Source organism: Ambystoma mexicanum, chromosome 1p, assembly GCF_040938575.1.
Source record: "Ambystoma mexicanum isolate Mex_15411 chromosome 1p, UKY_AmexF1_1, whole genome shotgun sequence".
Classification (NCBI taxonomy): domain Eukaryota; kingdom Metazoa; phylum Chordata; class Amphibia; order Caudata; family Ambystomatidae; genus Ambystoma; species Ambystoma mexicanum.
Window position 1 is genome coordinate 998,239,422 of NC_090921.1, and position 22,430 is coordinate 998,261,851.

The 22,430-nt window shown below is 46.9% G+C and overlaps 1 protein-coding gene across 1 annotated transcript in view; it reads left to right on the top strand.

Moving 5' to 3' along the window:
- The window catches only part of HYDIN (HYDIN axonemal central pair apparatus protein), a 3,273,799-nt gene that overhangs the window by 1,520,714 nt on the left and 1,730,655 nt on the right, over positions 1-22,430 (top strand). The window contains exon 31 of the mRNA XM_069654775.1: positions 2,218-2,342. Coding sequence (XP_069510876.1) covers positions 2,218-2,342 — 125 coding nt within the window. The remainder of the gene's footprint in view (positions 1-2,217; positions 2,343-22,430) is intronic.

The following is a 22,430-nucleotide window of genomic DNA, read 5'->3' on the forward strand; positions in this document are numbered from 1 at the left end:
GATCATGAAAGAATGGTTCTCGGGTGACGTCAGTAAAGAATGGCCCAGAATGAATAGGGCAGTAGTTGGAGCTCCATTTTTGGGGGTACTATGGCTAGATGAATCCTATGGACCGAAAAAAACATGCATGAATCCCAGATTACTGCATTGGTGGAACAAACATGGGACAAATTAATAGATATGGGAAGTATCTCTTCGATCCCATCCTCGTTTATGCCGCTATTCCGAAAACCACAATTTACACCAGGGATAGAGAGGGGGGCCTTTCAACAGTGGAGATGATCGGGATGTTTGAAAATTAGGGATTTAAGGCAGGGTCAGGAAGTGAAGGCATTTGAAGAATGCAAAATAGTCTTTGGAGTGGGGCGAAGGGGAGAAGCTTACATATTACCAGCTTTGACATTTGATCTTCCACCCAACCAATAAGAAGGCCGCATCTCGGGCGCTCACCCCATTCGAGAAATACATAACCTCCCAATCAAGATACAAAAGTCTCCTCTCTACATCATATAAAATCTTTCTGGCAAATGCCCAACAGATTCATTGGCCATATATGGACCGATCAGAAAGGACAGTGTCAATTTTCACCAGAACACTGGGATTATCTTTGAGGAAAACATACCAAAGTTAACTAGCGCCATACAGCTATGGGAGACTAACACAATGGCACTATACTCCAGAAATGTTTCCCATTATGACACCCAACTGCTAGAGGTGATGTTCTGAGAGAGGAGACTGGGCTCATATATTGTGGGAGTGCCCATTGATCAAACCGTACTGGTGAAACATAATTAAAAGAACAAAAGAAATGTTTAGGGTAAAAGCAATACTGGGAAAGAACAAATGCCTATTGGGGCTTTGGACTTCCGGCGAAGGCCATCAAACCCAAGCTCAGTTCAAAGCCTAGTAATATTAGTGGCTTTACTGGTACTAGCAAAGAAATGGAAGGCGATAGAAGCCCCATCGGAGCAAGAGTAGCTAACAAAAATATGGAATCTAGTTGCCTTGGAATGGGTCACGTATTGCATCCAAGGGGGGGACTACATGCTGTTTTGACAAAACTGGGGCCCGATCTTGACTTTCTTACAGAATGACTTCAGGATGATGTATTGTCCACAAAACTTGAAAATCTTCGATATCATGTAGAGAATGCAGGAGATCGGGGTAAAAATGGAAACGCTCACAGGCACCACTGACTCAGAACTCAAGAGGGGAATGGATCAAGGGGAGGGGGGGGAATGTTGGGGATGGGCAGCAGCAAAAGTTATGTTATTGTTGTTAATAATGAAAGTGCCAATGAATAGAATTTTTTTTAAAAATGCCTAGAGGAAGGAGGGATGGACACATCGGTAAGTACAACTTCTTCGCTGTCGTGATATTTGTACTGAAGACCTGGTTATCTTTTCTTCGAGATGAAACTGCATTATCAGACAATGAAGCTTATAGCGATTTTGCACTCGAAACATACAACACAACATTTGTCATTTTTTTTATACCTTGCAACATTTTAAAAAAATCTACAAAAAATGTGCAAAATACAGTATTTTAAACATCTACCCTACACTTTAATTAGTGTGAAGGACAAATCCATGTTATTTGCTAATGTGCATTGTCCGCAGTGTCCGTTTTGACAAACGCCACATATCATTTCGATGAAGTGTACATTTGTTTTAAATGCAGGGGAACAATACCTATTACTTTTTTTTAACCATATCTTTAAAAAAAAAATGTGAAGATTTGTGCCACTGTATTTACTATTTCTTGCTGCATCATTTTGAATCCATGCCACTGTATCTTGGGGGTATCCTTTGAATCCATGCCACTGTATCTTGGGGGTATCCTTCTGTGTCTATGCCATGTGTTAAGGATGGTGCAAAAAGGACCATGGAGAGAGCCAGTGAGAACTGCAGTTGAACCTTTTGCCCTGGGCACAACTTTTTAAATTCTATTTTTGCCATGTGATGTGCTGTCCTACATCCACAACAACCTATACAACTATAGTATAGGGAACAGAGGACCACCGGTACAATGGGGAGTAGCTTGAAATGAATGAATGATTGATGCTCACTTTTGTTAAATTGTTTTGTTGTCTGTGTTACTGAAGGTGGCAGTCTCTTTTCTTTAAATTGGTTGAATACATCCAGCAGTAAGAGTCTAGACCATTTTAAAGACTGTGAAAAATGCTCACTGACTTTCTGCCTCCTTTCTTTTCCACAGCATGATACCCTGCTGCAGATGGAGCTAGAGCGTCTTCTGGTGAAAGAGCATGCCTTGGAGCAGCTTGCAGTGATAACCACCTCCCCGTTGGGGGATATCCAGCGATCTCGCAAGAAGCTTGTCAAGTAGGTCCCCATACATGTTAAGAGGATGAACGTGCTGTGAATGTTGCCGTGCTGCTTTTCCTTGCTTCCTTAGAGCAGCTACTTAGTTATTATATTGGCTTGTTGTCTTGTTTATCGATCCTACCATCCAGTGTGTTTGAAAGAGTTGGCTGCAAATCTGACAAAAAACGTCCATTGATTCATAACTTTATTTTGGCAGAGCCACAAAAGTGTCAACATAACATACCAAATTTGACTAAAAACATAATCCTGCTCATGAAGAGTACAGATGTTCCATAGTAACGTAACAGAAAGTCATGATTCAGTTAAAGACACAGGGGTGAAGGATTATGCACAACTCTTCTCTCTACTTTTCCAGCAGCTTATGTCAATAAACTCAACTCAAGTAGAAACACAAAGAAAAAACGACAACATCCATGAAATCCAGTCTTTCTCGTAGTTTGAACTTGCTAGGTTACTTCTCCACTTGATCCCATTCCAGCCAATCATGCTGCTTGACTCCCTTACCCTCTACTGCAGGGGTGCACAACTGATTTTGACAGAGGGCCGAAAGTACCTTACATGAGGGCTATAGGGGGCCGAAAAGTAAATGTGAGCGGGACGGTAGGCGGGGCAGGAGGCTTTTTAAACCCCCAATTTGTACTAAACACATGGAAAAAGAATGTTTTTGAGGGGTAACGATTTTTATTTGCATTTCAAATTTACATTTTGTACTACACATTTTCCATTGTTATAATTTATTTCTATTTAGTTAGTGTATCTCGCCTGTTTAATTAACTTATATATATTTTATTGACCCTAGATTGGACATGCCGTTATTTTGGACTGCTACAGTTTGCTAATTGGGTTGCCCAAGAGGAGTATGGCCTTCGTTGAGTCAGGTTTCCTCAAAAAGCCAAAGATGAAAATCTCCTAACTGTGCCTGTTTTAGCTTTATTATTGGGTTCACTCTTGGAGTGCAACACTATGCCCCATGTCCCTCACCCCCAACCAAACACTATGCCCTATGGCCCCCTCACACCCAACCAAACATTATGCCCCATGGCACCCTCACCCCCAACCAAACACTATGCCCCATGGCCCCCTCACCCCCAACCAAACACTATGCCCCATGGCACCCTCACCCCCAACCAAACACCCCCCCAACTCCAAACCCCCCACCCCCCAACTCAGCACACACACAAATATGCACCCATACAGACCCGAACCCCACACCCCCCAACTCCAAACCCCCCAACCCCCCAAATCAGCACACACACAAGCACCCATACAGACCCGAACCCCCACCCCCGCAACTCAGCACACTCTCAAACATGCAAACATACAGACCCAAACCCCCACCCCCCAACTCAGTACACACACTCTCAAGCATGCACCCATATAGACCCGAACCCCCACCCCCCAAATCAGCACCCACACAGACCCGAACCCCCCCACCCCCCAACTCAGCACACACACAAACAAGCACCCATACAGACCCGAACCCCCACCCCCCAAATCAGCACACACACAAAAAACATTCAAATCCAAACATTCATACACATCTGACACCCCCCCACCCCCGCATCTCAACATACACACAAAAAACATTAAAATCCAAACATTCATACACACCCGACACCCCCCCACCCCCGCATCTCAACATACACACAAAAAACATTAAAATCCAAACATTCATACACATCCGACACACATCCGACACCCCCCCACCCCCGCATCTCAACATACACACAAAATACATTCAAATCCAAACATTCATACACATCCGACACCCCCCCACCCCTGCATCTGAACATACACACAAAATACATTCAAATCCAAACATTCATACACATCCGACACCCCCCACCCCCGCATCTCAACATACACACAAAATACATTCAAATCCAAACATTCATACACATCCGACACCCCCCCTCACCCCCACCCTTTTCCCCCCCTCCCCCTTTCCCCCACTCATCGCAACATACACACACACAAACAAAGCAAAACAGACCCGACACACAAACACAAACAGACCACTTACCGGAGGCGTGCTGGAAGGCAGGCAGGTAAGCGGCAGGTAAGCTGGAACGCTGGAATCGTACTACGGCTGGCCTGGTCCAAGGCTGAAATGCCTTCCGGCATCAAGCCTTAGGGACCACCGCAGCCGTAGTGCTGGCCCTCCATTGGTGCAGCACACACGCATTACGTGGCTTGTAGGAGCGACGTGGTGTGTGTGTGTGCTGAGCCAATGAGGGCCAGTGTTTTGTCAAGCCTGGAAGACAACAAAGACTTTCCTAATGGAGGGCGGCCGCGGGCCGCCCTCCATTAGGAAAGTCTTTGTGCCTCGCGGGCCGGACAAAAGAGCATGGCGGGCCGCAACTGGCCCGTGGGCCGTATGTTGTGCACCCATGCTCTACTGCATAACTGTCTTCCTCCTCCTCTTTCTTTTGCTGCTTTGGCGTATACACCGAACTGTGCGCCCCAACTGGTACACGTTGAACTTCTAACTGCTATCCACCCTGACTGTTCAAGAGCATGCCGGCTTGGCTTCCGTACATGCAGGGGAACATAATAAGGCACTGAGCGTAAACCGGTCACTGGGTGGCCAATCCCAATCCTTAGCTAGCCTCTGGCTGGTCATGCATCCTTACTTACACTCATTCACCATTTCCCTATGATTGCACAGGTGGGATAGTACCTCGCCTCCATATCTTTAATAGAATCATGACTTTGTTAGGATAGTTTGGAAAATCTGTATTCTATGTCAAGACCGGAGGCTCAGATTATGCTTGTTTAAAGCTTACACTAAATCTTACACACCACTAATGAGAATACCTAGTTGATCGGCCTAAAATAAAACATCTTAAAGACCTACTTGTTCGACCAGTCTGCGGCTTTCAGAATGTCTTCCAGACACTAAAAGCCTTAGACGCATTCACTCCTCTAACTGAATGCGCACCATACAGAGATAGCCTGTAGGTGTGCTTCTGCTGTTTACTTTCATTTTAATTACAGATTTTAACTGTTGAGTATGGTATCCAGTCATTGCATCTAAAACAAAGCAACAAATGCAAAAGCATCGAATGCAAAAGCCTCGAAATAATGCATTTTTGTAGGTAAAGTTTTTTTTTTTAAATTGAAATGGGTTTTAAGGGGTAAAAAAACAGGGGTTAAGGGGGATCCCCCCCCCATTAAAAAATGCTATGCTTTTGCATTCAATGCTATTACTAGGAACTGTTGTGTATTATTGTGCATAATGCCGGTCAAGTGGCACAGCAAGTAGAGCGCTCGCTTTGACATCGGTGCAGAGTCTGCTACCGCAGGTTCGAATCCCGGCGGGGCCAAACTCAGCCTTTCATCCTTCCGAGGTCGATAAATGAGCACCACACACCGTGGGTAATAATAAGCGGCGCTCAGATACCTGAGGGTTTGTAGCGCTATATAAATACCAAATTATTATTATTATAGATAGGAAATTCCTCTGCTGTATAATACTGAGAACTACTTAAAACAGTTTTAGAATTGAAACCATTTTAAAACTGAAGTCGCATTGAATTGAATTTGCTCAGACCGACCGTGTGATTAAAGACTGAGTCTTTCCTCTGCACACACGCATAAGCGAGATAAGACCACATTTCCCAGCAGGATTGTAGTCCTTGCGCTCATTTATTCCATCCCCAGGTGCTAACGCGCTGGTGCGAACGGAACAAGCGGGTCCTTGCGTGGACGAGCAGACGTGCTCCTATACCCTGTTCAGACATGATCCCTGGTTGCTCTCTCCAAGACATGGGTAAAGTAAACAAGCCTTTGGACACTTCAGACACACAATTGGCAAACCTTTTAAGGACATCACTCTACAAGGACCCACCCATACAAGCCCCAACATATGTAGGGAGGCTAGTGTAAAGACAAGTAACAAGCATACTAGGCCCACCACACACCATAGTAGTGAGGACATGGAAATCACACAGGAGAAAGAGACCCTGCTGACAGACTTATCAGTAGCACTTTTGAACACGCGTTCATTAGTAAAACACACGCTTGATGTCCATGATTACATCATGGAACATAATGTGGACATTGTGTCTTACCGAAACCTGTCTCAGAGGCCTATGGCCCCACCATAGAGCAAGTGACACCACCAGGCTAGGTTTTCTTTGGTAAACATAGCGAGGGAACTGTGGGTGGTGGGGTTGCTATTATATGTAAAAAACATCTTGGTTTTTATGAAGTCAAAATTGAATGCATGGGTAGTGACATTATACATGTCAAACTTATCTCTAATTTCAAGAAATTGTACCAATCTGTTACTCCCATATTGGCCGCCTGGTGAATTAGATAGTTTTAATGATGATATAACCAACACTGTTGCTCCCATGTTAATGGCTAACTCAGCTTTAGTTATCTTGGGAGATTTCAATCGTTGGAAAAACTATAAACATGACAAAAAAGCACTTGACCTAGAAACAGTTGAAGACCCATCACATTACGATATACAATACTGAAAAGTCATATCCTTGATTGGATTGGGAGTGGGAATCTCTTAATTGAGAATATTATCACCACTCCATGTATCTGGTCTGACCACTCGTTTGTCTCCTGATTATTGAAGCTCCCAGGTAAAGTAAGCAGGGTGAATGAACCTTTGCGCTTAGTCAACGCCCAAAATTATAAGGATATAACTGCTCCTGTCCTGACCACTTACATACAGAAATTAATGACGATAACAGATGACTCTGATGCGCCAGAGTCTCTCATCAACAGTTATAACAAGGAAATCACAGATATGCTTGATCAACATGCCCCACTTAAGGCTACTTCAAACTAATAAAAGGCAGGCAGTACGTAAGTGGTGTAAAGATAATTGTGAAAAGAACTTGCAGGCTTGGAAACTGTTAGAGAGGACGTATAAAAACAAGATCACTGAAATTAAAAAGACTTGTTACAATGACCAGATTAACTCAGCCGGGGGCCAGACGAAAGAACTATTTCGCCTTTTTAGAACTTGGGAAAAACCTGTAGTTTCCATTCCACTCATTAAACCCACCAGTGATGACTGCAGAAAGCCTTTGCGGATAAACAGCGGAAAGCGGAACATAAAATAACTGAGGAACTTCTAATTTCCCCTCCAAAGATTGCCTCCTCTCATAATCAGACCACCCTTAGGAAAACTAGTACACATTCTTGCACAGGTTTGTCCACTTCAGTATCTGAAATCCACCCCCAGCAAGATCAAGGTATCGGTTTTAGGTTCAAAGAACTGAATATGGCAGAGTTGCATGATAAACACAAAACCATGCATCCTACCAACTGTCCTGGCGAATTGCTCCCATCTAAAATCACACTAGAACATAAACAACTATTTGTTTCTTTCTTTTGTAGGTACGTGAAGTCCTCCTCCTTCCGAACAGGTCTCATCCCTCAATCTATTAAGAGTGTAGCAGTGACACAACTGGTAAAAAAGAGGAGGATTGGACCCTTCAGACGCTGCCAACCTCTGACCCATTACGAGCACCTTATTTTTTCTTAAACTCATCGATAAGGTGGCCACGGTGCAGCTCCAATCCCATGTTTATACTGCAGATATCCTACATCAAAAACAGTCTGGGTTTAGGAGTTTCAATAGCACAGAGAGTGCCCTCCTTGATCTCCAGACACACATGCTCTCAAAACTGGAACATAGCAAATCAGGGCTGCTGACGTTATTAGATCTGTCAGCAGCCTTTGACTTGCTAGACCATAAAATTCTGCTTGAATGTAGGTCTACGGTCGGAGGACTCTTGATAGAGGCAATTACATGGCTTGTATCCTTTTTGGCGGGCCGCCTCTCGCGAGTTTACTGGGGTGACAGTGCCTCCGAGGTTGAAACCATCACATGTAGAGTACCAATGGGGGCTTGCCTCCCCCCCTCTGTTATTCAATATTTACATCCTACCATTGTGTAATGACCTGGAATCTACGGATATCTTTAACTGCAATTATGCAGATGATTTCCAACTGGTTCTGGAAGTCGCTGGGGATTATGAAAAAGACCAGTTGTTGTTGGACACAACTTATTTGCTTATAAAAAGATGGATGTCAACAAATTGGCTGTGTCTGGATGCGGCCAAGACAGAGCTTATGCTGTTTGGCCCAAGACTCTCTAGAATCGGTCTTAATCAGAAGTACTCCAACTTCGTTATTGATGGCACTCAAATAAAGGTTGTGCCTAAAGTTGAGATTCTTGGCACCTACATGAAGGAAAGCCTAGACTGTAATGCCCATGTAGCTGCCATCACAGAAAATACAAACTATTATTTCAAGGTGCTTCGACAGGTCACGCCACTGATTTCGATAGAAAATAGAACCAAGCTGGTGAGGGCAGTGATCCTCCCGCGTGTGAACTATAGCAACACCTTACTGGGAGGTGCCAACGGGTCAAATATCCAAGAGCTGCAAAAACTCAGCCACATGTATCATGATGAAACGGTCTGAACCAACTACTGCAGCAAGGAAAAGACTCCATTGGCTACCTTTGGCAGCTTGTGTTCAATTTGAGCTGCTAACGATTTGCCATAATGTATCTCTGGGAACGCTCCGGCGTACCTGAAAACTCGAGTAAGTACATATCATCCCTAAAGAAACTTGAGATCTGCTGAGAGCTTTTTCATGAAACAGCACCAGGTTAAATGTGCCAGGGGCCTGTGGCAGGCCTTTCACGTTCAGGGGGCAAGAGCCTGGAATGCTTTGCCACTATGTGTAAGAAAAACTGAAAATCTTCTCGAATTTAGAAAGCAGTTAAAAACAGTGCTCTTCAATCAGCATGACTGATTCCTACTAGCTTGAGCCTCATACTCCTGTCTCTCGGCGTCTGGATGCCTAGGGGCTTTGGCGCGATACAAAGTAACATAACATAACACCATACGCTCTGGCGTTGATGCCTGCTTGATGCATGCACCACCAGACCCACCTGGCTACGATAGAACGAGATACCACATTAAATGGCTTCTGCAATGCAATAAGTAATTGTGCCTCCCCGGGCAGTGGTAGTTGCTCCGTCATGGCCTTATAAGCCACGAGACACCTGACTGGGCAAAGCTTGGACTGCTCTGGGAACGCTGGGCAGAGGCATGGCTAGGGGGAGATCAGAGGTTATAGCCCTTGGTCTTTTGGTTGTAGCCCCGGATAGAAGCCCAGGAGCTACAACCAAAAGGCTAGCTAGCCCCGAGTCCCGACAGTCTCAACATTAGCATAGCCCGGACCTATTCCTGACCTAGCAGCACCCCTGACGCCGGCTATTACACTTACCTAATACCAGTCTTGGTTCTCTTGCTGATGTAAAAGGTAACTCATGCCACAGAAAAAGATCTCCTTTCGACTTCTAAGGTTCTGATGTCGGATACCATTTTACAGGGAATGAGATGGAGCAAGGTCGTAACCTTGGCTGACAGGGCTTTTATTGACCAAGCCTCGTTGCCAGGCCAACCTTGAAACAGCTTAAGGACTTTATTAACATTCCATAACTGAGTATTTCAGTGTGGGAATGGAGCCTGACTCCTCTGAGCAGCCTGCACTAGGGGGTTCTCTCTCACTGGCAGATCCTGCAGGCTGTCGTACCCCGCTGAGATCCCCGAACGAAAGGTATTAACAGTCCTGTATGGCTTGCCCTGCGCCTCCAAAGCAGCCAGAAAGTTAACCACATGAATTACATTGGTTCTAGCAGGATGGACGTCCCTAGCCAGGCACCAGCATTGCCATTTAGACCAAGCGGCTCTGTATGACTTCTTAGTCCCTGGTGCCCAGGACTCTGCGATGAAGCGCACAACTTTGCCCAAAAGGCCTGGCTTGCAGCAGGCTCTCCGGAAATCTCCCAAGCTGACCGACTCAGATTCCCCAGCTGGACTAAGGGGTTCAGCTCCTCTGTTGGACCGCAAATTATAACCTTGTCCTGGGTAAGAACAATGGGGTTCTTGCAGGATATCTCCAAAGGGCTCAGGCACAAAGCTTGCCCTCTCCAGTCTGGTGTCGCTAACACCATTCTCGCTTTCTGCCTCCTTGCCTGCACCAGCGTCCTGGATATCATTGCAAATGGCAAGGCGTATTCTGTGTGGCGATCCCGCGCCTGCAGAAAGGCATCTGTAGACCCGTGGAAGCTGCCTATTAGCCTTGACGCGAAAGGGTCCGTTGATGCGAAGGGTCCGTGCACCAGGGCCCCCGGCGCCTCATGAGTTCGTGAACTACCATCGGATCCAGCTGCCAATTGCTGGAATCTCGCAGGTACCTTGAGTTCCAGTCAGCCACTTGATTATGGAATCCTGGGAGGTACTCCACTGTCACAATGATGTTCCTCTGAAGGCACAAGTGCCAGAAATCTTTCGCTAGCTTTGCTAGCATTGTGGACCTCATCCCGCCTAGTTAATTGATGTACTGGACTGCAGCAACGTTGTCCATTTTGAGCAGGACACATTTTACGGGTACTGCATTTTACGACGAAGGAGCCCGCTAACAACTCTAGGCAGTTGATGTGTAGACTGAGCTCCTTCCCCGACAACCTGCCTCTGGTAGTAATCTTCCCGCTGCGGTCTCCCTAGCCCCACCTGCTGGCATCCAATTCTATCACTAAGTCCGGGGAAGGTCCGAAAATCGCTCTCCCGTTCCATGCTTCCATATGGAAGAACCACCAGGACAACTCCGTCCTTGCTTCTGGGGAGAGGGATACTCTGTTCGTATCAGAGATCTTTCCTGAGATGCTGTATTTTCAGGCGCTTCAGCACTCGGTAGTGCAGCGGTCCTGGAAAGATGGCTTGGATGAAAAACGTGAGCTGGCCGCCAGCCTCGCCAGCTCTCAGTGATATTTCATCTTTTGCCATGACCGCTTTGATCTCTTTCTTAATTAAATTCACTTTTGCCATCAGCAAACTGAGTGTCCCTTGAACTGTGTCCACTGCGAAACCCACAAGCTCCATTGACTGGGACAGAGATATCTCTGATCTTCTCCGAATTGAATAGAAATCCTTACTCTTGTAGCAGTGTGGTCGTGAGCGTCACTTGCTCTTGCAGCACCTGCTTGTATTGGCCCTTTAAGCAAATGTTGTCCAGATAGACTGAGCTGAATGCCTTACTCTTTCAACCAGCTGACCACTGGCTTCATCAGCTTGGTAAAGAACGCTAGCCTGAACGGGAGACAAGTGAACTCCCATTGCTGTCCCTGCTACAGAAACTGCAGGAAACTACAGTGGCTGAGAGCCATTCACACCCCCAGATGGGCGTCCTTGAGGTCTATCCAGGCCAGCCACTCCTTCTGAAAGATATCCCTCAGCAGGTGGATCCCCTCCATTTTGAAATGGTGGTACACCAAGAACACGTTCAACGCTCGGAGGTTGATAACTGGCCTCAGCTTTGCTTTTCCCTTTTCACTAAAAACATATTGCTTACGAAGCTTCCTCCGTAGCTCGGCTATCTCCAGTTCTAGCCGTCGCTCATCTTCTGTTGAAAGAACTATCGCCTTTGGCAGCTCTGCTTGAAGGGTTTCTAGATAAAACTCCAAGCGAAAGCCTTGTATTGTCTCTGTTAATGTTAAAGGATATTTGTACTGCGCACTATCACCACCGGAGTGGTCCCCTGGCGCTCTGGGGGATCTGAAAGGGAAAGGGGATCAGGGGGGTGAGTTAGTGGGAACGAGCAGGATAAGTGCAAGAGAGCAGTGATGTGCTGTTGGCAGCTTCAGTTCGGTTAACACTGTTCGCTGAGCTTGGGGGTGCTTTCCGGTCGGTAGCCGTTGTGTGCTGTTGTGCGAAGCAATGTGTGGTTTGTTTTGTTGTGGTTTATTGTGCTTTAGGGTTGTGTTTGGTTAGAGTTTGAGAGGTGTATGCAGAGGGGTGAAATTGTTAGTGGGTTGGTTATTGGCCCCGCTATCTAGAAGTGATATGTGCTAAATTTCCACGTTCTTTCTGGCACGTGAATATCTCTGGATTTCTATCTGATTCCGGCACTGGCTAATATTCACAATCCTGTCTATATATGACGCACGCCAAAATTCACAATTAAATCCAAAGTGGCACTGGCCCACCTTCTAAATCCTGTCTAGATGCGAAGCAAGCTAGCATTCACAATTCTATCTAAATGTGGTATTGGTAATATTCCCAATGCATTCTAGATGTGGCAATGGCCAATATTCGCTATTCTATCTAGATGTGGCGCTGGCGGACATTCACAATCCTGTCAAGATGTGACGCAGGCTAAAGTTCACAATTCTATCTCAGTGTGGCACTTGCTAACATTCACAATTCTGTCTGGGTCTGGCGCAGGCTAATGTTCACAATTCTATCTTAATGTGGCATTTGCTAATATTCACAATCCTATCTCGATGGATAGGATTGTGAATGCGAATGTTCACATATCTAAATGTGGTACTTGCTATCATTCCCAATTCTGTCTGGGTCCGGCGCAGGCTAATGTTCACAATTCTATCTAAATGTGGTTCGTGCTAACATTTGGAATCCTATCTCGATGTGACACAGGCTAATGTTCACAATTCTCTAGCACCCAAGAATCTCTGGTGTGCTCTTCCCACCTTTTCATGCACTACGCCAGCCATCCCCCAACTGCTGGAACCATTGCGTCTGTTAGCCTGCTGAGTGGGGCTTGTGTCGCCCTCACCCGAGGTGCTGTTCTGTTGCTTCCCACTGTACTACCAGCCTCTGTCCCTTCCTCTCCCTCGCAAAGGGAAGGAGGAGTTGGGCTTGCAGTCCTCCTGTTCTCTTCAGTCAGCTCTACTGGTGGCGGGCCTGTAGAACGAAGCACAGCTGGCCGAGCAGCCTCTGCCAGCCTTCCCAAAAAACTTGTTCCCAAACACTATTTTGAGTGAGGACTGTGCCTTGCCAAGGGCTGCATACGTGCTGGCCAACGTGGCCATGCCTTTGATAAATGAGTCTCTGAAAAGCTTCCCTTTGAAGGTCACTACTGGTTCGGGAGATGCCAGTTCGCCCAACCTGGGATCTGTCTTCACTAAAATCGACTGTCTGCGTCTGTAGCTATGGCGCAGTTGGTGTTGCCCAGGAGGCACATGGCTCGATGGGCCCAACCTGCTAGAATCGTAGGATCTGAAGAGTTCTTACAGCTGCTTTGCATCCTCTGACATTTGCTGGATCCTGGTGAGCAGGCCTACTATGTCCAGCATCTTGTCCTGGCAGGACTTCCAGGACCGGTCTATGTCCTTCTTAACATCTTTATCATATCGCCCCATGACAGCCACTTTATGAGGAATGTGAGGCCTTGGACACTCTGCCCTCAGCTTGTTCCTGGCCTCCCTGTCTAATGGGGCCCGCAACCACTTCTTCAGGTATATGGCTAACCTGACCCACAGTTCCCATTCTACTGATCTAGGGTGCACCAGGTCGTCTGGGTCAAGCTTGTCTCCCTGGACCTCTTTCTCTCTAGGCCTCTTCCTTTTCTTAGATGCTTTCTTGACCATAGACGCACTAGAGGATGATTCTCCCCTGTTGTTTGCCCCTTGGTCTGACTCCTCCAACCAGCTCTCCTTCTCATGCTTGCCCGAGCTGAAGGATACGTAGATGTAGGAAGGCCCCTTCTGTCCCAATTCCTTGCTCGCTTGGCACTCCTCTGCATTTACTGCGTGGCGAGCCCGGTGGGGGAGGGTATGAGCGCTGACAGCCCAGTGGGCTGTCTTCCTTGCCCCTTTCTGAGAGCCAACTACAGGCTCCCTTAGGGCTTTGCCCCTCAACTCTTACATGTCTTGTAAGAAGTCATGCATTTGTGACTAATCCTCCACCACACATCTATTTGCTAAGAAGTCCCAGGCTTCATGCTGCGGTCCAGTCTGCTGTGACCTGTGCATGGGTCCTCACTTGAGCTTCTGACTCTCCTACTCATTATGCAGGCTCTGTCACCGATAATTAGCTGTCATGGACTGGGTGGGTAGTTGCAGGTATGCTCAGGCCTGCCCCTGGCAGAGAGACGAGCAGTTGGTGCGAGCTGCTGCTTGACTTGGCTCTTTGTCTGTTCTGTTGACAGCCTTTAGAGCTGCTAGCGCAGGTTTTCTTTGGTCTGTACTCGTTCTTTGACAGCCTTTATGTAGGCTGTACTCGATAATGTGCCTGGGTCAGTGCCGTTCTGCTGTGATGCAGGAATTTTGCTGTAGTGCTGTTAGATGGCGCTCTCTCTTCATCAAGAAAGCTGACGGCACTCCAGAGACTCGCGGCTGCGGCTCAATATGTGGCGCTGAATCTGCTTTTCCGAATAGAGTCTAGTGTGTATGATGCCGCAGGAAGTGTGCTGGTGGGCTCCAGAACCACTGAGGCCCTGTCGCGCCTCAATGCGACTTCCGTTGTATACTGCCCCCTTGCCCCACACTAGGAGAATTGGAGCAAGCAAATGCTGGAGCTGCGGCCCTGTCTGTTAGCCACTAATTGAAGTGCAGAACTGTTCTACCTCGCTTTCGCGATCGCACTGATGTGTGCCTAAGTGCTCCGGGCAATTGCTGCACCTAAGTAAAGCCTTGCACTGCTGTGCCCTTCACACATGCGCACACACACACACAAGCACACACGCACACACAAAATTCCTTTTCAAATTGATTGTGTCCTCCCACGTATTCCTCATCTTTGATATTCGATATCCAGCTTCAGCTGCTTCGGAAATGTCTTCTTCGGTAGAGGGCGCTGTGCGTTGACCCGTTGGCTTCAGTTCAGTTTTTCCGAGTAAGTTATGCTTTCAGAAACTACGGCGCGCTTCTTTTGTTCTATTCGCAATGTCTTCTAGCTCGACACCAATTAACCCGAAGACCGGTTCAAGAAGTGTCGAGACTGCGATTCAAATATGTTGTTAATCGATCCACATCGAGTTTGTCTGTGGTGTCTCGAGATGCAGCACAAGATCTCGGCTTGGTCCAAATGCCAGTCGATGACTGGAAAGGCTCTAAGTGGAAATTGACAGTAGGTAAAAAAAATTATAATCCTCATCAACTACCCCGTCGAAGAAACCTTCTTCGAACGAGACGAGAGGTGACTCTCCTCGAAGGAAGAAGGTTAAAAGATCCATATAGAGGAGTTGCTCCCACCACTGGTTGTCGAGGAAGTCGAAAAAGAGGCACCACAGGTCGCCTTATTCGACTTTGTCATCAGACACCTCCCCAGCGAGGATATCTTGTCCCACTAATAGCTCCACACCTGCTGAATGGGAAGCATTAAGATCTGAAATGCTAAACATATTTGAAAAACAAAGACCCTCAGCAAGCCATGCTCCTACCGCGCTTTCCAAAGAAGCCGTTAAGAAAATGGCTCGAGCCAAATCCTGTGCGCCCTCGAGCCGGAGATGAAGGCCAGATCCTCATTGAGAGCCGTCGAGGCCTCGACTGGATGATAAATCATTGATGGATCCTTCGAGCCGTAAATCCAAACATAAGTCGAGATCGAGGTCATTGACACCAGCTGCACATTCGACGCCAGCTGCGCCCTCGACGCCAGCTACGCTATCAGCAGTGGTCGAAGTGGGCGGGAGCGGTCTGGAGCGGTGCTCCCCTACTTCTTTTAAACAGGTTTTACCGTTCCTATACTTTTATTTTAAAAAGAAACCGTTCCGGAACGGTTTCATTTTAAAATAAAGGTGTAGGAACACGTTGAAACTTGCCCTTTCAGTGCACTGCACTGGATGTTCCCTTAAACATCAGGCGCATGTGTTTTGGGGTTTGTATTGTGCATGGGAGGGGGTGCATCAATGGGGTTTGTTGGGAGCGGTGCAGGCCAGTAGGGAACATAGTTCCACTACTTATTTTCGTACACTTCGACCACTGGCTATCAGTGCCGGCTGCACGCACGACACCAGTCGTGCCATTGGCACCAGCTGCGCCATCTAAACCAATGGCATCATTGAAGCCGAAAAAGATTTCTACTCAAGCGTCGAGTTCAGTTTCTTAAGCCTTCGATGCCTATCCCAGATAAGACTTATATTCCTTTACGAAAGAGAGACTATTTCAAATCTCTTACCTCAATTTATGAGGAAAATGAGCCATCAGATAATGATGCTCCATTTGGCCTTCTATTTGCTACACCAAATGTGCCTGAGGGTTTTATTTCGGAAGAGTTTAGATTGAGAGGTCTTTAGGACAATTTGCAAACCGCCAGTGGGGTACACAAGTCACCAGAGCTGGATTTTGGTAGACCTGAAGCTGATGTGCATGCAGATGCTTCATATGGACAACTAATGTCTAAAGTTGTAGACTACTTGGAGTGGAGTAGGCCTACCCTCCCCTTTGAGCAGGATGATCTTACTGACATCCTTCATAAGGGTCCGCAAATGGATCCTATTTTACTATTTCATATCGCTCTCCAAAAAAGGGTGGTGGGAAATTGGGAAACACCTGAGACTAATCCGGCAGTAAATAAAAACCGGACAACTGCCCATCTAGTAGTGACTCCGACTACTTATCAAAACCCCACTCCTGAGAGTCTGGTGGTATAGGCAGTTACCGCAACATCAAAGCAGGCAGCCTATCCAACTATCCCTCCAGATGGGGATGACAAGAGTAGATGGATGGCAAGGAAAGTATTTACTGCAGGGAGCACGGCTCTTAATTCAGCCCACTCCACATGTGCCCTAGCAAAATTCTCATTCACTCTATGGGACTGTATTACCCTGGCAGCAGAGCACATTCCCGAGGGGGAGGAAAGAGATGGGTTCTTGGCTATTGTTAGAGATGGCAAGGAAGCCATGTGTGAGTCTCTTCAGTTGGATGTGGATTCTGCTGACAGCATCAGCAGAGCCATGGCTACAAGAACCGTAATACGTACATTTGCGTGGTTGATGTAGTCTGGATTTGCAGCAGATGACCAGTCCAGACTCCTCAACATGCCTTTTGACTGGTCTCACCTTTTTGGCAACAAGGCTGACAGCCTTGAGAATTTGCAGTCCTCAAAGGCGGCAGCCAAATCCTTAGGTGCCACTATTAGGCAGCCTCAGCCCTTTCACCCCAGTGGACAGCCTTGGAGGGGTAGACCTTTTTACTACTACTGCTCAGTTGGAAGAGCGAGAGGAATGGCTGGTCAAAGAGGCCGAAGAAGATTCCCTTGTGATGGAAGAGGGAGAGGTGCGAAGCCCACTCAAGCAGGGGCATCCTTACCAACAGCCACTGCATCAGTCGCCTCAAAACCTCTGAAGTCTTGAGTCACAAAACACCATTGGTAGGCATTCTGAATGAATGGCGAGACATTACTTTGGATGCTTGGGCATTGGAAACCATAGCCCAAGGTTACTGTCTCCCCTTCATTCAGAGACCTCAGAACCATCCACTGGGGATCCACTTGTTGAGGGCTCCAGATCTGCTCCTTGTGCAGGATATTTCGATCCTGATAGCAAAAGGTTATATAGAACCAGTGCCTGTAGCAGAAAAGAGCAAGGGATCGTACTCTCTTTATTTCCTAATACCCAAAAAGGATGGGGGACTGAGATCCATCTTGGATTTGAGATACTTGAACAAGTCCCTCAGGAAGAACAAATTCAAGATGGTTACACCAGGACCACTCCAGGATTGGATGGTGTCATTGGATCTTCAGGATGCTTACTTTCATGTGCCAATACATCTCAAGCACAGAAATTACCTGAGATTTGCCATTGGCAGTTCTCATGATCAGTTTTGAGTTCTGCCTTTCGGGCTGACCTCCACCCGAGGGTTTTCACCAAGATGATGGCGGTAGTGGCAGCGAGTCTCAGGAGAAGGGGGATTCACGTCCATCCCTACCTGGACGACATGTTGATCAGGGCACGTTCTCCCGAACAAGTCCTCGATCATCTCAACGTCACCTGCCACACTCTTCACAGACTAAGCTTCTCCCTCAATTACAAGAAGTCCCATATGACACCTTCACAAAAGCTCCAGTTCATTCCCGGCCTAAGATTCTTGGAGATTGCTCGGCCTCATGGCATCCTGCATCCTGAGATCCCTCCAATGGGCCCACAGGACACAATGGTCCCAGTTCTGTGTAAACATGTCAGACCTACTTCAGGTCCAAGCAGGGTCACACAGGATCTCCTGTGGTCGGCCTGCAAGGACAATATTATGAAGGGAGTACCTTTTTGGCAACCATGGCTGGAGTTAACGGTAGTGACGGACACCTCACTCACAGGGTGCGGAGGCCACGCCAACGATCTGACAATCAGCAGTCGTTGGTCTCCATCGTAGTCCAAATTTCACATCAATCTTTTGGAGCTGAGGGCAATCAGACTTACGCTTAAGTCTTTTCTGCCCTCTGTACGGGGAAAGAATGTCCTGATAATGATGGACAACACAGTGGCCATGCACTACATCAACACGAGAGGAGGTGTAGAGTCCCTACCACTGTTTAGAGAGGCAATGCAGCTCTGGTACTGGGCAATTCAAGAGGGAATCTCTCTATTGGCAGTTCACCTTGCCGGAGAGGACAACACAGCGGTGGACGCTCTGAGCATGCAGAGCACAGTCTCCCACGAGTGGGAACTAGCTTGGAAAGTCCTTGAAGAGATCTTCACCTTTTGGGGAACCCCTCACGTGGATCTGTTTGTGACCAGTGTCAACTGGAAGTGCGAACTGTACTGCTCCAGGGAATTTCCACATAGAGGAGCCTGGTGCTTTCCTGGATTGGAGCTGTGCCATTGCCGATAGCACTTCTTCTTCCATGATTTCCGCGTCTAAAATAGTGTTTTGTGCAGGGGGCAGGAGGGGGGGGAGGATGATCTCGTCCAGTATGGAGGTCGAGGGGCTGACACTAGGGGCATGATATAATTCTTCATAGTATTGTGCAAACCCTTCCGCTATCTCTGCGTCTGTTAGGAGCGGGTCGGCATTATCTGGCGTGGTCATTCTCACGTGACTATGGCCTTCATCCCGTCGTTCCATGCCAGCATCTTTCCCGCTTTATCCCCCGTCTCATAGATCCTAGCTTCCATTGCACTGTGGGCCTGCCTGGCGTTATCTAATGCCACGTTTTGCAATTTCTTTTGGACTAGGGTTAGGGCTCTGTGTGTCTATGTGGTCCTGGGGAAGGTGGGCTGTTTTGGCTTGTTTAACTTCCTCCTCTGCTTCTGCTACTGCTTTTAGGTGTGCTTTTTTATGCGCTGTGGACCAGGAGATGACCTCTCGGCGGAGCACTGGTTTGTAAGCCTCCCAGAGTGTTATACACTCCACCGAATCTACATTCAGCTCAAAGTATATTTTGCTCGCGTTTTGCATGCGTTCGGTTAGCTCTGGGAAACCCAGATAGTAGCCGTTCAAGCGCCACAGTGGTGGAGGTGATGGTTTAGAGGTTTCAATCAGTATGAGCAGTGGGAAGTGGCCTGAAATGCCCCTTGGTAGGAGAATTGCCTGTGTAGCCATGTGGGTGTCGGTAGAAAAAAATAGTCCAGCCGGGACAGTGAAGCGTGTGCCCCAGAGTGAAATGAGTTTTCTCTATCGTTTGGATGTAGGTCACGCCACGCATCCTGAAGTCCAAAGCTTCGCCGAATGTTGCCAGTTTAGTACGTGTGTTGGGGGTCTCTACCACATAGGTGTGTGCGGTCCTGAGTTACGTCCAGAACCTCATTAAATTCCCCTCCCAAGATCAGGATCTCAGACGCATCCTCGATCAACAGTGGTTATGTCTTGTATCTGTGTGGCTAATAATGTGGGTGGGGATTAGATCGCCATCAAGGAGACCGTTTTGTCCCATCTACCGCCAGTGTCTTGTATTACCTTCGATAGGGTGAATGGGAGTCTCTTGTGTTTGAGTATTAGCACCCCTCTTCAGCCCATTGTGAAGCCCGACTGTATCGCTGTGCGGTAGTTAGTGCGTCCAAAGAGGGTGTTGGTTGTGCCTGCCAGGTGGGTTTCCATTAGGAAAACCACATCCGGGGTGTGTCTGTTTAGAAATTGTAACACCAGTCTTCTCTTTATGCTGCTCCCCAACTTGTTCACGTTCCAGGTCATCACTTTTAGAACCCGGGTTACCGTGTCACTTGTAGGCATTTGGTGGTTTTAGGTGTGAGTATGGGATACAGTGTGTAAGGCAGGTGCTAGTGGCCCGAGTCCCTGTTCTGTGCCAGTTTATGGTTGTGCTGTGTACAATGAGCTCAAACCGGATCCAAGAGCGTCTCAGTGCATCTCTCCTCTGTTCTTTCAAACTTGCAACATATACTTGAAAATTGATAACATTACAAACTTTTCTTTCTTTCCCTCCCCCCCCACTCCATACTTCACCCCAATCCGAAGCATCTGTCGCCCGAACAGTAGTTGGAGGACGACCAACAGCGTGCCTCCAGCTATGACCTTAACATTAGTAACACCCACCAAGGGCCTAAGCCTAGCGGTAAGTAACAGCTGAACAACGCAAGGAAACCCACACAGACACCACTGCAAGTGATTCACAATTTCCTCTCGCAGTTAGCGTCTGAAGCACTTCCAGTCTGCTTGTGGTGGGGTGTTTCCCAAGAAGAAGGAAGGGACAAAAAAGAAAAACTAAAAAGAGAAAGGGAGGGGGCTGTGCATCTATGTTGGCTGTTTCATTCTAAACAAATCCGTGCTTTGCGAATATGTATGTTACGCCACACATTGTAGTAGTATGGTTGTCCTTTGTCTGGGTTGTGGGAGGATGATTTGCTTCACAGGTGTTTCTGTTTCAGTCTATTCCTTCCTGCTGTATTGGTTCCTGTGCCAGTGGCTGCGGGGCCAGTGGTTCTCTCTCTGGCAGCGCTTGAGGGTTCCTGTTCCTATTTCTATTGTTTCTCACTGGTCTCCAGTCTCCTTTAATGTGTTTCTCAGCCCAGTTCCACGTCTCCTTAGGATCAGTGAAGTGCATTGTTGTTCCTGCATGATATATCTTAAGTTGGGCCGGGAATATCGGGCCATATTTCACGTTTAGGGTCTGAAGCTGCCTTTTAAGTTGGTCAAACGACTGCCTGGCTTTTCTGCACTTCCCTCGTGTAGTTGTGAGATATGGTGTTTGACTGCAACAGGGTTTTTAATAGATTTACCAGATGCTGGGGGGGATGTTGGATTCTGGTAAAAGAGGTGCAAGGGGTGGAAGTAAGGTCGAGTTGGTACAGCCTATAAAAGTCTCAAGGACCTTGTCTTCCACGTCCCTTTCTCCGGTATAATACTGTGCTGCATCTGGGGCATTCCCCCTATCATAACCCTGGGCTCCCCCAACCAGGTGATCCTCCCTCGTTCGTCCACCCCAAGGGTTAAGATCTGACAGTGCCAGCCCTTCCCTAGCCACCTGAATAATGGATTCTTGAGGTCTGCTTGAGAGAATACCCTCAGGTTTCTCACACCTGCTAAACCAAGAATTCATTGTAAGTGGGATATTGCTGTTTGTGCTGCATATATCCTCTCTGATTGTAGCAGCAAATTGTGATATATTTCGGCATAAAAGAACAATGTGTATAGGTGTTTTCTTAAAATTTGAGCGAAAGTGACTGTACACTGATTCCTCCATTGAGTTTGACCACACCGCTAGGACACGTCCTTTTATAGTGGTAATATCTGACATTTAAGATGGGTAAGACTTGATGAGGCCATGTATGTTTATCATAAAATGATCCATATTCCTTTTCTTGCCCAGTTGCGTTTCCTCCATCTGGTTCTGCCCACTTGTTAACACTAGCTGTTTCACCCCTACTTTATCCATTTGTGGCATAGAATTTAGATTTGCGAATGTAAGCAATTAATCTGGGAAAGAGTATTTTTATAAAACACAACCATGAAAATGACCTACCTAATTAATCCAAAAGATATTTTTTATTAATATTGCACCAAATAGTTAACCAACAGGCTGGCCTTTAATCTTAAATCATGTTCTACATATAGTTGATTGAACTTGTTATGCAACATGAAAGATAGGGTGAACCTAGGGAGATTCAAAATGCATGTAAAAAGACACTCTGTTGTAGAGCAAGTTGCTTCTTGAACCCCAGAGGCTCTCATTGGTGCTCAGTTTTTACAATAACTACACTTAAGTGTCTCTGTCTTCAGGCCAGTAGGAGGTACCCCATGGAGCTTTCCTTTAGTCTCAATATATTCTCCCAAAAAAGTTAACTGATTCAGAACAAACTTTTCTAAGATCACTAGAGACCAGCAGAATCTGATGCTATTTGGGGAAT